Source organism: Solanum pennellii, chromosome 6, assembly GCF_001406875.1.
Source record: "Solanum pennellii chromosome 6, SPENNV200".
Lineage (NCBI taxonomy): Eukaryota > Viridiplantae > Streptophyta > Magnoliopsida > Solanales > Solanaceae > Solanum > Solanum pennellii.
Genome location: NC_028642.1, coordinates 990,338 through 1,007,448, shown reverse-complemented (window position 1 = coordinate 1,007,448; position 17,111 = coordinate 990,338). Strand labels below are relative to the sequence as shown.

The 17,111-nt window shown below is 29.8% G+C and overlaps 2 protein-coding genes across 2 annotated transcripts; both read left to right on the top strand.

Moving 5' to 3' along the window:
• The first annotated feature begins 148 nt into the window (after positions 1 to 148).
• Positions 149 to 13,172, top strand: LOC107021906 (probable LRR receptor-like serine/threonine-protein kinase At3g47570). The gene is made up of 7 exons (XM_027917737.1): positions 149 to 1,918; positions 2,048 to 2,382; positions 3,440 to 3,515; positions 3,879 to 4,748; positions 4,843 to 6,159; positions 11,934 to 12,587; positions 12,681 to 13,172. The coding sequence occupies exons 1-7, from the start codon at positions 247 to 249 to the stop codon at positions 13,028 to 13,030; spliced, it is 5,274 nt and encodes a 1,757-aa protein (XP_027773538.1). The 5' UTR covers positions 149 to 246; the 3' UTR covers positions 13,031 to 13,172.
• Positions 3,836 to 4,940, top strand: LOC114073856 (receptor-like protein 35). The gene has a single exon (XM_027917499.1). It carries the CDS (start codon positions 3,842 to 3,844, stop codon positions 4,829 to 4,831), a length of 990 nt encoding a protein of 329 aa, XP_027773300.1. The 5' UTR covers positions 3,836 to 3,841; the 3' UTR covers positions 4,832 to 4,940.
• Positions 13,173 to 17,111: the final 3,939 nt, after the last annotated feature.

Sequence of the window (17,111 nt, the reverse complement as noted above, 5' to 3'; positions counted from 1 at the left end):
TCTGTCCCTGCAAACATTTTCAACATGTCATCACTGCTGGTCCTAGATATTGCACAAAACAAACTTTCAGGTACTCTACCATCAGATTTAGGTTGTGCAATGCCCAATCTAGAAAAACTCATCTGCGGAGGAAATAATTTTAGTGGTTTTATCTCTCCTGCTATCTCAAATTCTTCAAGACTCAGAATACTTGAGCTCTCAGGCAATAGTTTCACAGGTCCGATTCCAGAATCACTTGGTAACTTAATGTACCTTGAGGTTCTGAGCTTGTGGGGAAGTAACTTTGTTAGTGATTCAACATTGAGCTTCCTCACATCATTGACAAAGTGTAGGAAGCTAAGATCACTCTGGTTTGATGGAAATCCATTGGATGGTGTCTTACCTGCATCAGTTGGTAATTTCTCAAACTCACTGCAAACTTTTGGAGCAAGTGATTGTAAATTGAAGGGTGTCATACCTCGAGAAATTGGTAATCTTACTGGAGTGACAAGGATTGATCTGCAATACAACGAGTTGACCGGACATATTCCAAATACTGTCCAAGGAATGTTGAGCCTTCAAGAACTTTACCTACAAAGCAACAAGATAGAAGGAACCATACCAGAGGTTATGTGCAGTTTGAAGAATCTTGGTGCGTTAGACTTGTCAAGAAATCAGTTTTCTGGTTCAGTGCCACCATGCTTAGGGAATGTTGCTAGTTTGAGAACACTTCATCTATCTGTTAATAGGCTTAATTCAAGATTACCTGCAAGCTTGGGGGGCCTTCGTGATCTCCTAGAATTCAATATTTCATCAAATTTATTGATTGGAGAAATTCCCTTTGAGATCGGAGATTTAAAGGCTGCAACACTAATTGATCTATCAAAAAATAATTTTTCTAGTAAGATTCCTAGCACTCTAGGGGGTCTAGATAAATTGATTAATCTTTCTTTGGCACATAATAGATTAGAAGGGCCTATTCCAGATTCATTTGGCAAAATGTTAGCATTAGAATTCTTGGATTTGTGCTATAACAATCTTAGTGGTGAAATTCCAAAGTCATTAGAAGCTCTTGAGTATCTCAAGTACATGAATTTCTCATTCAATAAACTCAGTGGAGAAATTCCCACTGGTGGCCCTTTTGCAAACATCACCAGCCAGTCCTTCCTATCCAATGATGCACTATGTGGTCACTCTCGGTTTATCGTGAAACCATGCCTAACCAAATCTACAGAGAGGTCAAGGATAAAAATAGTGCTTACAAGTCTATACATTCTATTAGGGATTGGATCACTCCTGGCGTTGGCTGTTGGCTATGCAGTGTTAAGATTGAGAAAGACAACGGAGAATGAAGGTCAAGAAGACGTGTCTCTGGTAAAAGAGCATGAAAGAATTTCCTATTATGAACTTGAACAAGCAACAGAAGGATTCAATGAAAGCAACTTGCTTGGTAGTGGGAGTTTCAGCACGGTCTACAAAGGGATACTTAAGGATGGTACTGTTTTGGCAGCAAAGGTATTCAATGTGCAACTGGAGGGTGCATTCAAAAGTTTCGAGACGGAATGTGAGATACTCCGCAACCTTCGCCACCGAAATCTAACTAAAGTCATCACCAGCTGCTCCAACCTTGATTTCAAAGCCCTAGTGCTGGATTACATGCCCAATGGGACACTCAATAAATGGTTATACTCCCACAATTTGTTCTTGAGTTTATTGCAGAGATTAGATATAATGATAGATGTCGCGTCCGCAATGGAGTATCTCCACAATGGCTATTCAACAACTGTGGTGCATTGTGACTTGAAGCCAAGCAATGTGTTGCTAGATCAAGATATGGTTGGCCATGTCAGTGATTTTGGTATAGCAAAATTCCTAGGTGCAGGGGAGGCTTCTTTTGTTCAAACAAGGACTATTGCAACCATTGGATACATTGCTCCAGGTATATAATCAAAATGTTTTAGAGTTCTCTCACATCGTTTAAATACTCAAAATAATTCTTGTCCCTAGATCATATATATATATCAATACTCTCAAAGAAACTTTTATGATAATTTTCGATCACGTGCAGAGTATGGACAAGATGGAATAGTATCCACGAGGTGTGATGTTTATAGTTTCGGCATCCTCATGATGGAGACGTTCACACGAACAAGACCAAGTGATGAAACATTTAATGGAGAAATGAGCATACAGCGTTGGGTTAGTGATTCCTTCCCAAGTGGAATTCATAAGGTGGTGGATTCAAATTTGGTAACGCCAGAGGATGAACAGATCGACTTAAAGATGCAATGTTTGTTATCTATCATGGAATTAGCTTTGAGATGCACTTTAGTGAAGCCTGATGCAAGGATTAGCATGAAAGATGCTCTTTCGACACTTCAGAAGATTAGGCTCCAATTTGTAGTATAGCCTCTTGTATGTTGGTCGTGTTGAAGGAAGAAATAAAAGTTTGAATAAACTTTAACTACTTTCAAGAGTCTTCCATTATAAACAGGAAAGTGAAAAGGAAACAATAATATCCCCTTTTATGTAAAAAAGCAAAGCAATAATTAAAGCAAAAGATTCACTTTCCAATATTTTGCAGTTATCTTATTGTTGAACCTAAGACCAAAGGCAGATTTCACACAGCAAGGTCAAGCCAGATAATCAAAGAATAAAGAGACTTTATAATGGTATGTTGCCCCCACACAACAACTAATTAATAAATTTATTGACTTAAAAACTTAGGAAGACTTGTATTTTCTGTTCCATCACAGATCAGTAAAGTTGAGTCATTCTGTTCACTCACAAATGTAGTTGTTGGTAGAATTAGTTCCTAGTTATTAGGAAGTTTTCGTTTTAAATTTATCAAACATTAACAAATTGGTATCTAGTTAAACTCGGACACGGTGAATTTGTTTGTACTAGCTTAGAGGTAAGGTCAAGTCTTAAGTGTGGGAATTGTGTTGGATGTGAATAAAGGTCACAAGGAAAACTTAGCACAAATTTGAGTTGAAAGCATCCCAATGATGAGTTTTCATATAAGTTCACACAAGTGTCCACTTCAAACAAGTATATCTCCTAGAATAGGAAGAGTTACTAGCCCATAACCTACAAAACTGAAGTTGTTTCAGTATAGTTTCCAACGCAATAATTCATCAGTCAAACCGATATTTTTGCAAGAAGTTATGCCTATTTTACTGGACATTGCCTTGTTTCACGCGGGCTGAGCGCCCAAGCTATCAGCTGTGTGATAGCATACTGACGGCAGTGCTACTGCCTTGTGCGCACCAGGTGTGCGCCCAAGACGTCATCTGTGTGACAGTGGGCACACATCAATTTTTTTTTGAAGTTAAGGTGTGTCTGATAATTGATTCAAGTGGTTAGTAATTATTCAGAATTAAAATACAGTAAAAAAGTTTTTCCTTGAATCCAAATGGGGAAGAACGTATAGCTTTACCAAGTCAATTCACTGTTGCAGAAACTTGACACAAACGGTTGGATCACTTCCACCACGGGGATCTTTGTTATACTCAGAAAAATGAGCTGGCAGAAAGGTTTACCTCCATTTGAGGATTTAAAAACAGAATCACCAGTTTAACAACTTTGTTCGTTAGTTAAGTGGATAAAAAGATCATTTTAATTGTTGGTAAAGTCGCAACGCGTCTTAGTAAGATAAAGTTCTAAGGTGAAGCTCAGAAAATTATATATGTTAAAGCAATTAAACAGTTTGGGACCCAACAAAACTTATAAAAAAGTTTTAACTAGTTGTTGTATCCAACAAGTTGATGTGACACCATTTTCTAAAAGACATTCCAATATAAAAACAGTATACAACAAAATTTGATATCATTACTTTGTATTATCAATTCTTGTCATAGTTATGGAAAGAATTTGCAATCTTCTGTTTGCTCTTGCAGTTTTCATTATGCTTCATCATCATACTTCTTCACTTGCTAATATTACCACCGATCAAGCCGCTCTTCTTGCACTGAAATCGCACATTTCTTCTGATCCTAACAACATCCTAGCAAGAAACTGGTCTTCTTCCAGCCCAGTTTGCAGCTGGATTGGAATCACTTGCAGCTCCCGCCACCACCGAGTCACTGCTTTAAACATTTCAAGCATGCAACTTCATGGTACCATACCTCCACACCTCGGAAACCTCTCATTTCTTGTTTCCCTCAACATTCATAACAACACATTCCATGGAGATTTTCCAAAAGAGTTGACCCATTTAAAAAGGTTAAAATCGATTAGTGTCACAAGAAATAACTTCACTGGAGCCATTCTATCATCTTTAAGTTTGTTACCAAACCTACGCTTTGTGTATCTTTCAATGAATCAATTTTCGGGAGAAATTCCCTCTTCCATTTCTAATATAACAAAGCTGGAAGTGTTGAGTATGCAACGTAATTTTCTCGAAGGAGAGATCCCTCGAGAATTCGGTGATCTTCGCTATCTGACCTTTTTAGATCTGCAATATAATCAACTTAGTGGCTCTATACCAACATCAATCTTCAACATTACGACGATGAAAATCCTTGGTCTTACCTATAACAATCTCACTGGTCAGCTTCCAACAACTATATGCGACCATCTTCCAAATTTGGAATGGCTTTGCCTCTCAAAAAACTACATAGGTGGTGTTATTCCACCGAACTTAGAAAATTGCAGAAAGCTTCAAATCTTGTCATTGTCTTACAATGAGTTTATTGGAATCGTACCAAGAGTGTTAGCTAACCTAACATCTCTTACGGAATTGTATATTAGAGCTCTGCATTTAGAAGGTAGTGTTATATTTTATAAGAAAAATGAAAATGTTCTTCCTTTTCTCTCTTCCGCAAAACTGGCAACTCACACATTTCCCTAAATTAATGACAGGAGAGATACCAGTGGAGCTCGGTAATCTTGAGAAACTACGAGCGTTGGAATTATCAGAGAATCAGTTTAGTGGTTCAGTCCCTCCAACTATTTTTAACATGTCAGCGCTGCAGATTCTAGGACTTACAGAAAATAAGTTTTCAGGTACTCTACCTTTAGATTTAGGCCGTGGAATGCCGAGCCTAGAACAACTCCTTTTTGGAGTAAATAATCTTAGTGGTTTTATCTCTGATTCAATCTCAAATTCTTCAAGACTCAGAATGCTTGATCTCTCAGGCAATAGTTTCACAGGTCCAATTCCGGGATCACTTGGTAACTTAGAGCACCTTGAGGTTCTGAGCTTTTCGGGAGATAATTTTGTCAGTGATTCAACATTGAGCTTCCTCACATCGTTGACAAACTGTAGGAATCTAAGAGTACTCTGGTTTGATGGAAATCCATTGGATGGTGTTTTGCCTGCATCAGTTGGTAATTTCTCAAACTCACTGCATACTTTTAGAGCAAGTGATTGTAAATTGAAGGGTGTCATACCTCGAGAAATTGGTAATCTTACTGGAGTGACAAGGATTGATCTGTATAACAATGAGTTGACCGGACATATTCCAAATACTGTCCAAGGAATGTTGAGCCTTCAAGAACTTTACCTACAAAGAAACAAGATAGAAGGACGCATACCAGATGTTATCTGCGGTTTAAACAATCTTGGTGCATTAGACTTGTCAAGAAATCAGTTTTCTGGCTCAGTGCCACCATGCTTAGGGAGTGTTACTAGTTTGAGGACACTTTATCTAGCTTATAATAGGCTTAATTCAAGATTACCTGCAAGCTTGGGGGGGCTTCGTGATCTCATAGAATTAAATATTTCATCAAATTTATTGAGTGGGGAAATTCCCTTCGAGATTGGAAACTTGAAGGCTGCAACACTCATTGATCTGTCAAAAAATGATTTTTCTGGTAAAATTCCTAGCACGCTAGGGGGTCTAGATGACTTGATTAATCTTTCTTTGGCACATAATAGATTAGAGGGGTCTATTCCAGATTCATTTGGCAAAATGTTAGCATTAGAATTCTTGGATTTGTGCGATAACAATCTTAGTGGTGAAATTCCAAAGTCATTAGAAGCTCTTGTGTATCTCAAATACATGAATTTCTCATTCAATAAACTCAGTGGAGAAATTCCCATTGGAGGTCCTTTTGCAAACATCACTAGCCAGTCCTTCCTATTCAATGATGCACTTTGTGGTGACTCCCGATTTAACGTAAAACCATGCCTAACCAAATCTTCAAAGAAGTCAAGAAGAAAAGGAGTGCTTATAGGTTTATATATTCTACTAGTTTTCTGAAACGTGCGTTGCACGTTTATTCCAAATAATAATGCATGCATATTATATTTTTCACGCAACCAATAAATTTTAAAAGTTCAGAAATTGATATTGTAGAACATAAAAAAAATGTTATAAAGAAATAAGAGATTCTTACCAAATAAATATAGTTAATTATTGAATTATCACATATAATTATAGTTATACACTATGTCTTGTCCAATATTTATGATTTATATCCATCAAAATTGAGAGAAGAAAAAAATGACGCATGATTTTCAGAAACGTGTGTTACACGTTTATTCCAAATAATAATGTATGCATATCATATTTTTCACGCAATCAACAAATTTTAAAAGTTTAGAAATTGATATTGTAGAACATAAAAAAATATTATAAAGAAATAAGAGAATCTTACCAAATATAGTTAATCATTGAATTATCACATATAATTATAGTTATACACTATATCTTGTCCTATATTTATGATTTATATGATGCCACTAAAACTGAAAGAAGGAAAAAATGACACAAACACAACTAAATATGGTTAAAACACATATGAAGATTGAATCAAATAAAAGAAAAGAGTTTGAAATTAATAATTAAATACTATCATTTCTTATGATTTATAAGATATTACCGAATGCATAATTTATAGTTTGCAGTCCAATTTTTTCCTTCATTCAATATGAGAGAATGGAAGATGAAGTTTTAAAATTTAATTTGTAGAAATTAAATGAGAAGTGTTAATATTTGATCTTTCATCTTTGTTAATGTTTTTATCATTTTATTGCAATTAAAAGTCTATTCAAATTTTTACTTTTAACATCTTTTCACTTTTAGTATTTAGTATAATATATATAATATTGTTTACTATTTAATTAGTTAGATATTTAATTTAGCATAGAGGTAAAATGATAATCCAAGTTTACACTAAAAAGCATAATTAAAATTAGCATACCTAATTTGTACAAGTCACTTAAAAGCATAATGAAACTTAGCATACATAATTTGCACAAGTCAAACAAGATGAAACAAAAAATTTAACATGAGAAGCCATACTACATAGTCCTTAAGAGAAGAGTATCAACAACAACTTGCTTCACTTATTGAAATTTTAATCTTATTTATTAATTATTTTGTTTACTCTTATTTATTAACTAGTTCTCGACACGTGCTTTGCACGTGAATATTACGAATATATATATATATATATATATATATATATATATATATATCATTATTATTTCCCCTAACATCACTATTATGTATTTATTTAAATTACTTCTATTTAAAAAAAAAAGCATATTTTGCATAAACTATTCAAATATTATCAAACTCATCACGTATTAATAAAAAATTTGTTATTAAATAACACTTAAAAAAAATAATAACACGAAAATAAGGAATTTTTCTTTTCATAACAATGCAAAATAATACATAATTACGTAAAAATATGGGTTGCATACCAATCCATTTTGGACAACCATACCGTAACTCCAAAATGAAAAAAAAAACATAAAATCATAATATAACATAAGAAAGATCTAAAGAAATATATAAGTCATATCTTATACTGTTAATTAACAGTTGAACTATATTCTAAGAAAGCTTCTCTTTTAATTTCAGAATGAAGCTATTTGTTCTTCTCCTCAGTTAGCTTCTTACCAACTTGTATTCATATTATAAATCTAAGATGAAGAAAAGCGAATAGTAGATGATAGAAAAGAACAGAATGTGATGACCTAGGAAGCAATTAACAGATATTTATAGTGATGTTTGATTGTCTTTTCACCTACCAAAAGTTTTTAATGGTGCATATTGAATCATGATCGATAAATTTATTTTTGTTTCGAAATTCAAAGAATCACAGAAATTGAAGAGTTTCATACATTATTGTTTCATGATAAATAAATTTATATTAATTTCAAAATTCAAAGAATCACAAAATTCGAAGAGTTACATACATTATTGTTTTCTACTCTAATTTAATTCAACCTAATTAATTATAATTTTAATGTCATAACTAAAACATTAAAGTGTAGTTGTTAGACTTCATATTCTATCATTATGTAATTAAATATTATTATTTAAAAAATAATTAATTTATTTTAATTTGGTGGAGGGGCGAAATGGTAATTCAACTTTTAAGTTTTGACCTTCATGCTTATAATAATATATGATTATTTGTATCACATAAACAACAAAGTCGATGTAAAACCTATGACTTTACTTTAAAGTATAACTTTCTGAATACAATTTTTGAGCCATCATCCTTCGCACTACATACTTAAATTCATATGAAACACTACTATAAAGAATTTCTAATTCATAATTTAATCTCACATTTTCTCTACTGAAGAAGCAGAATTAAAAAAACAAAAAAACTCATGACATATAATTCAAGAGATTAGCCTATCAAAAGACTCAAATAATTGCAACTCAACAAACCTATTTATCAAAATATACAAAGCGAGAAAAATATATGATTAATTTATACAAAAGGAAAAATGAAGGGATTTTCAGCAAGACAATTGCAAGAAATATTAGTAAAAATGTATAGGACTCAATTATTATTACAACCCATCCTAAAAGAAGTATCATATAAACCCAAAAATAATTAACATATATTAATACATAAATTATGGGAGTACAACCGACATATTTCTAATACCCAAATAAAGTTTCATACAATTATCAAAACCCAAAGAAGCATAATATTTTTTGTACCAACTTTTTCATACCTGGAACGACTTGCTATGAAAAGGATCAATTCGGCATCAAAATAGACACTTATGAAAAGGTTTCCAAATCTAAAAAGATTACTGAGAAGTGAAGGAGAAGGACAATTATATATGCTTGAAGAAACAAATATATAAAATTGTCTTATGATTGCTTTTCTAACATTGTTTTCTGTCAAGAAATTAAATGTTTGAGTGATAATTTGATTGATCAATGTATATATTTTGCAAATTTATAAAATTTTGTAAAGAATATGAAAAAGCTATTACTAACATGGAAGATGAAAGAGACAAAACATTAAAATTGAAATAAATACCTGTGATAACTAACTAATTCAAACATTTAATAATTATGGGAAGATGGAACAATTTCTACATTCAAATTCAATGCAGAAAATGAATGGTTTTCTGTTTAAAAGTTTTTTTTTAATCTTTTTTATTTTAATAAAATGTAGAACAAAATTTAATTTTAAAGATAGATAAATCTACTTTAATTTCTTGATAATTACTCATTTTTATTTTTATTTAAATTTATGTTAGAAATTTGAAAGGTCAAGATTATGAAATGAGAATAAGAAAGATTATATATATATATAAAAATTATATAAGTTTTAATTTATTAGAGGGGCAAAATGGTAATTCAACTTTTAAGTTTTGAGCTTCATGCTTATAATAATACTAGTTCCAGACACGTGCGTTGCACGTGTTCCCCAAGCTAAATTGCATGAAGTTGTTGTAATGATGTGTTTGTATGACCTCTTTGATATTAAAGATGAAGAAACCATAAATATTGTGAAAGAAAAATAATTATATGTTAAATGGTGCGTACATTTTGATTTAGTAATTTGCTGATAGAATAAAAATAGATCAACAAAAAAATAATTACAAATTAAAATAATTAATTAAGAAAAATATATAGAAAACTTTCACATATATAAGAAAACATTAGGCAAAATAGAAGGCATACCACTATATAAGAAAACTCACATTTATAAGAAAACTTTCAAATTTTCTTTTCAAGAAAATCAAAAAAGTCTTTCTTTTGTAATGGAAGATATATGTACGTTTTTCTTGTAAAGACGGTTTAACTTAACAAAGAGAAAAGTAATTAATTAAATTGGACAATTTGAACTTAAACTTCATATTAGAATTAAAATGATTTAAATGAAAGAAAATGAAGGATAGGAATCAAAGTCTCAAACATCTTTACATATTTCACCAGTAGCTACAGACTTTTAGTAGATGAATATGGTCAATATATTAAATTAAGTGTATTTAATTATTAAGTAACCCTTCAATTTCTTCAAATTTTATAATTTCAAAGAGTGTTATACTCTATACAAATTTATAGGATAATTCTAGTAATCTAACCTTAACTTTGTTGCTTCACACTTTTAATAGAACTAATAATTCTATTTTTACTATAAAGTTTGTAAAATAAAATAGTAAATCAAGAAAAAGTACTTTAAAAGCTATACAACTTATGTGGTTATCAAAGCAAGAACAATTATCAACCATGCAAAGACTTAAATCATAAAACTCAAAGTCTTATTGTGTACAATAATATTTTATTTGTAGTTATTTATTTATCAAATAGGAAAGAAAATAGAAATTTTTTAATGGTAAATAAAAGAACACCTCTAAAGAATCAACAAAAATATTATAAAATGAAGCTAAAATTAACAATGTGAAAGAAAAAGAGATGACAACTTTCTTTATTCTCTTCCAATTATTCAAGATCTCTTCGATAGGATATAATTGAGGGACTCAAAGGATTGTCATGAATATGTCATTAACCCATTTCATGGATGAAAGGTGAAAGTAACAAGTATATTATTATGAACATCAACAAATGTATAATATCTTCATTTCTAATATAATAACACAAAATAAAAATTCCACTTGAACACATAGAAGAGAAATCTTAGCAGATCTTAGTTAATCTACAATAAAATTATCAAACAAATATTAAGATACAATAAATGAAGAGAAGTAGCTATCATCAAAACTAAGACAATATATATCATGACATAATTTACAGATCGGAAAATTAGTGAAGCACACAATGGTATTTATAGCCAAGATATATAAAAACTCAAAAGTCAAGTTAGAAAAAGATCATTAAAATATCATTAAATCTCTTTATTAAAGAAGTGAAAGGACACTTTATATTTTATTCTTTAAAAATGGTTAGATTTCCAAAACTATTAAAATCCAAATTTGTAGTTATTCTTTAAAGTTTAAACGTATGACTATAAGTATTCAACATATGTACTAATACACATAAAAGAATATGAAGAACCAATTTTGAAACTGTTAAAACATTTATTGTATGGTAGTCAATATGATACTTAGCATTTATTTAAACATATGTTTACATTTTTTTTTTACACAAATTATTAAAGAAGTATTTTCTTTATTTAAAGATAAAAATGTTTAATTAATTATATTAGATGAATTTAATTAAATATTTTATAACCTTTTCATTTAATGTAGGGGTAAAATGGTAATTCAACACATAAAAGAATATGAAGAACCAATTTTGAAACTGTTAAAATATTTATTGTATGGTAGTCAATATGATACTTAGCATTTATTTAAACATATATTTACATTTTTTTTACACAAATTATTAAAGAAGTATTTTCTTTATTTAAAGATAAAAATGTTTAATTAATTATATTAGATGAATTTAATTAAATATTTTATAGCCTTTTCATTTAATGTAGGGGTAAAATGGTAATTCAACACATAAAAGAATATGAAGAACCAATTTTGAAACTGTTAAAATATTTATTGTATGGTAGTCAATATGATACTTAGCATTTATTTGAACATATATTTACATTTTTTTTTACACAAATTATTAAAGAAGTATTTTCTTTATTTAAAGATAAAAATATTTAATTAATTATATTAGATGAATTTAATTAAATATTTTATAACCTTTTCATTTAATGTAGGGGTAAAATAGTAATTCAACTTTTAAGTTTTGAGCTTCATGCTTATAATAATATATGATTAGGGATTGGATCACTCTTCACATTGGCTATTGGATTTGTGGTGTCAAGACTGAGAAAGACAAAGAAGAGTGCAAGTCAAGAAGATGTGTCTCTCGTAAAAGGGCATGAAAGAATTTCCTCTGATGAACTTGAACAGGCAACTGAAGGATTCAACGAAGCCAACTTGCTTGGTAATGGGAGTTTCAGCATGGTTTATAAAGGGATTCTTAAGGATGGTATCATTTTTGCAGCAAAGGTATTCAATGTGCAATTGGAGGGTGCATTCAAAAGTTTTGACACGGAATGTGAGATACTCCGCAACCTTCGCCACAGAAATCTGACCAAAGTCATCACCAGCTGCTCCAATCTTGATTTCAAGGCCCTTGTGTTGGAATACATGCCCAACGGGACACTTGACAAATGGTTATACTCTCACAACTTGTTCTTGAACTTATTGCAGAGATTGGATATAATGATAGATGTTGCATCTGCAATGGACTATCTCCACAATGGCTATTCAACGCCTGTGGTGCATTGTGACTTGAAGCCAAGCAACGTGTTGCTCGATGAAGAACTGGTTGCTCATGTAAGTGATTTTGGCATTGCAAAAATGTTAGGTGCAGGGGAGGCTTTTGTTAAAACAAGGACAATCGCAACCATTGGATATATTGCTCCAGGTATATTAAAACTTTTTAAAATACTCAAAACAATTCCTTCCCCTAGGTATAAATTGATTTATGATCATCTTTTACAATATATTCTGATTATAGAGTATGGACAAGAAGGAATAGTATCCACGAGATGTGATGTTTATAGCTTTGGCATCCTGATAATGGAGACGTTCACAAGAAAAAGACCAAGTGATGACACATTTACCGGTGATTGGAGCATACAGCGTTGGGTTAGTGATTCCTTTCCGGATGAAATTCATAAAGTGGTGGATTCTAATTTGGTACAGCCAGGAGATGAACAAATTGAAGCAAAGATGCGATGTTTGTTATCTATCATGGAATTAGCTTTGAGCTGTACTTTAGTGACACCTGATGCAAGAATTGGTATGAAAGATGCTCTTTCAAAACTGAAAAAGATTAGGCTACAGCTTGTTAATAGTCGGCACTAGGTGGAATCAGACCGTCTATTCGATGTGTTATTTGATTACTTAAGTTTGTTTAATCAAGGTTGTAACGAAGCAAATAGTTTCTTGATGTATGTAGTTTTTATGATTTATGGAAGTCGAAAATGAGAAGTAAATGATTGTTGTGTTTTGCCAATGGCTACAGATATTTCTACCAAACTTTGAAAGTGTTTCTTCAATTCTTTGTTCTCCAAAATCATGTTAATCAAGTTCTATACAGTTTTCAACTGAAAATTTTGTTTATTTTATTTTAAGCATAATACATATATTGAATCATAAACTTGACTTCAAATTTTAACTTTGATCTTCAAATTTCATTATGCACAAACATGCTTAACTATCCAACTTTCAAATAAATAAAGTACCCTTAAACTATCCGAAATAGCTCATATTTATCCTTAAATTATATTTCGACTCGAAACTACCATTCCCGTCAAACTATTGGGTCAAAAGGACCTTTTTATTGGCGAAGCTGTTAAATGCCATGTGAATGAGTAATTAAGATTTAGGGATTTAGTCAATATGACAGTAGCCGCGGGGTGATGACATCAGACCTTAGGACATTAAGTGTATTTGTTTATATTAAGATTTAAGCATTTATTTGATCTAAATAATCTTAATCGTTAATATCTTCAACAAAGTCTTAATATCATTTAGAGGTATTTTTATGTAGATAATTTTCACCATCACTTTATTCACAACCACAAGTTACCATCATTAACCATTTTTGTCATCATAACTACGATTGTCACTCACTATCTTTTATCACAACCACCACTATTGTCATATGTTGGTACTCACTACTGTATTTATCACCCCATCATCATTATTATATTCATTTCCAACACTACTATCAGTTTTTAAAATTGAACTATTAAATTGATTCAAAAAATAAATAAAAAAACTCTTAACAATTCAATTAATTTGAAATGAAAAAAAAATATTAATTCAAATAAATACTCTTAATTCGTATAACCAATAGACTCTGTTAAGAAGTCGAAGAGATTATCATTGAATTACTGTTAAACAATAATTTATACATATGTGGTAACTTTATGTTTTTTCTCTTAAAAAATATTGAGTAATAATTTTTTATTATTATTAATGAATTGAAAATATTTGAACAGTTGTAAACATTAAATAACCTAAACGTTAAACAAAATGAAGAGACAAACGTTAGTTAATAAAAGCAATTAGGTAGAAATTTAAGAAGTACTCCCTCCGTTTCAAAATTAATTAAATTATTGAGATTTTTCACACCCTTTAAGAAAAGAAGATTAAGACATAAATTAGATATAACTTTTCACTTTTATCTTTTATTAATTATTATCAAATAAAATAATTAAACATTGATTAATTACTAATTTTATTACTAACTAATGAATTATTATTTTTTTGAAAGAACACTCTATATATAGTCTTGAAAAACGAACAATTAAATTAATTTTAAAAAATAAAAAATATCTTAATAATTCAATTAATTTTACAAAAGATATTTTAAGTTGATATATAAAATCGACTATTTTATTTTAATATTCAATATAATAAACAAATTTCTTCCGAGTTATAGCAGACACAATTGACCAAAAAGAAAGGACTTCCAAATTGACATCTTATAAAGGCGAAAATTCCAACTTGGTTTACTTTGACACTAATTTTCTTTCTCCGTCTTCATTTTCTCTGGAGATATCATGCGAAAGTTTATAATTATAAATTATGATATTAATAAATTAAATGATAAATAAAATTATAATAAAAAAATATAAAATTATTATATAGTATGACCAGTTGTCCTACCTATGAAAAACTAATATATAATAGAAAAAATATTAAAATTGTTGAGAGATAATCTCAACATATACAAAAACCCTTTTAACAATTATATTATGGATGCTCTTGTAGTTGTGTTATATTATAGTACTAGTTTCCGAGCACGCGCTTTGCGCGTGTAATCATGTATTATTTCTTAAAAGATAACACTACTAAATAATAAAATATGTCTAATTGATATTTCTTACTTTGTTTTACTACTAACTGTGACACCCCAATTTTCTGACCTCCAAGTGAATGCATCGAGATAATAATATGAGAAATTAATAAAACAAACTTTGTTTATAATTCAAAAAATAAGTTTGCAAAGCAAAAAGGAAAAATAACAACTATCTAAATTAAATTTCTCGATAGTTTCGTTTTATTGGTAGAATAATGTTAGAAAAAATAGTGTAAGATTAACTTTGAGTGAAAGGAAAACAAAACCTTTCAACTTTTTTACTTTGCCTTTTGAATCTCCTAATAATTATAATGAATGTGTTTAAAGTATTGTATTAAATTTTTATCCACAAATACTTTAAACTAATTAGTTAACTATAAATATTTAAAACTATGATGTAAAAAGTCTTATTATTTATATTCTGAAAATCAGAATATTTATGAATAACTACTATTTTTATATAAGATTTAATTTTCTCTTTATACATAACTTATCCACCATTAATCTAATATTATATGTTTCACCTTTTTTTCCATAAAAAGAAAAGAAAAGAGTAAATATCCTATTTTATCACATTCATTCTTAAAGATAAAAATTAATGTATATGTAAAATTATAAGTACGAAGCAAAAAAAAAAAAAGGTACAAATGAGCAAGATAATTAGGCATTTCATTTTGTTTTTGTCCCTATAGTGAAACTGAACATTTGAGCATACAAAATACAAATATGAATTTAGAGCAACTTGCTAATAAAACAAGAACTCAACTATATGAAGAGAGATAAAAAAAAGTCTTATTATAATTCTTACTACAAATAAGTATAGAACTAACACATCAAGCTCCGATGCTTCAGTAATTGAATTTTTGTCTATTCTCGTGACTGCAGAAGGGACTCTCACAACTTTCACCTCAAATTATGACATTATTTCACATGTTTAGAGTTCCTACACACAAGAATTGTAGGAGTGGTAAATAAAAGTTTTTCTTGAAAAAGTTAAATTTATAGAACAAAATTATGGAAACATGAAAAGTCACATGAATTATTGTTAAAAAAAATATAAAAAAGATAAAGATGAAATTTAATTTTAAAGATAAATGAATCTACTTTAATATCTTGTCTATAAGAAATAATTACTCATTTTTATTTTTATTTACATTTGTGTTAGAAATTTGAAAGGTCAAGATTATGGAATGAGAATAAAAAGATTATATATATGAAAATTATAAAAGTTTAATTTATTAGAGGGGCAAAATGGTAATTCAACCTTTAAGTTTTGAGCTTCATGCTTATAATAATACTATTGTTATAAATAAGATAACACTACATTATAGTTATCATTAAATTTGATATCTATATTAATTATGGGCAGAAGTTCCACTCTTCTCTTTTTCTTATAACTAGTTTCCGAAAACGTGCGTTGCACGTTTATCCTAAAATACTTCATACAATGTTTGTAGTGCAAATAATAAATTTAAACAATATATATATCAAGAATTAGCTATTATGCATGAAAAAATACTACTTTCAATCACATTTATTACCGACCCAAAGGTATATATGTACATTTCACAAATTTCGTCAATAATTCATTTCCTCGTAAATTTAAAAAATAATGAAGTTACAGTGGTTCATCAACTTATAGGACACCATTGATTCTCTTCATCTTCATTTTTATTCTCTTCATGTTCATTTTTTTCTTTCTTTAGTTTTTTTGTTAGTGAGTTGGATTCACTTGTACAGAATCACATCAACTTTTTGTCTTGTAGGATATTCCATTGATTGTCATGAATGCAGTGATAAAGCTAGAAGTCTTTCTTCTTGTCCTTGTGTAAAAGATTCCTTTTTTGGATAATCCAATTAAGTGTACCGTCTCAACTTCTATAAAATAATTTTTATTTAAAAATCAAACCAAAATTTTATTAAGAACATATCAACTTACACAAAAATAATTAATTGCATATAAGGAACAATGATTTATTACCTGAAAATTGATACCACTTGAAACAGTTCAATCTGTGTTGCTTCACTTACTGCATCATCACTATGAAATATTAGCGTCATTTCTTAATTGTATCT

Excerpts from the sequence above, each read along its gene's own strand:
- LOC107021906 (XM_027917737.1), top strand. The coding sequence starts at position 247 with ATGTACCTTGAGGTTCTGAGCTTGTGGGGAAGTAACTTTGTTAGTGAT. Across the intron at positions 3,516-3,878 it reads AAAAATGAGCTGGCAGAAAG|TTTTCATTATGCTTCATCAT; the intron begins GTTTACCTCCAT and ends TTGCTCTTGCAG. Across the intron at positions 6,160-11,933 it reads AAGAAAAGGAGTGCTTATAG|GGATTGGATCACTCTTCACA; the intron begins GTTTATATATTC and ends ATATATGATTAG.
- LOC114073856 (XM_027917499.1), top strand. The coding sequence starts at position 3,842 with ATGGAAAGAATTTGCAATCTTCTGTTTGCTCTTGCAGTTTTCATTATG.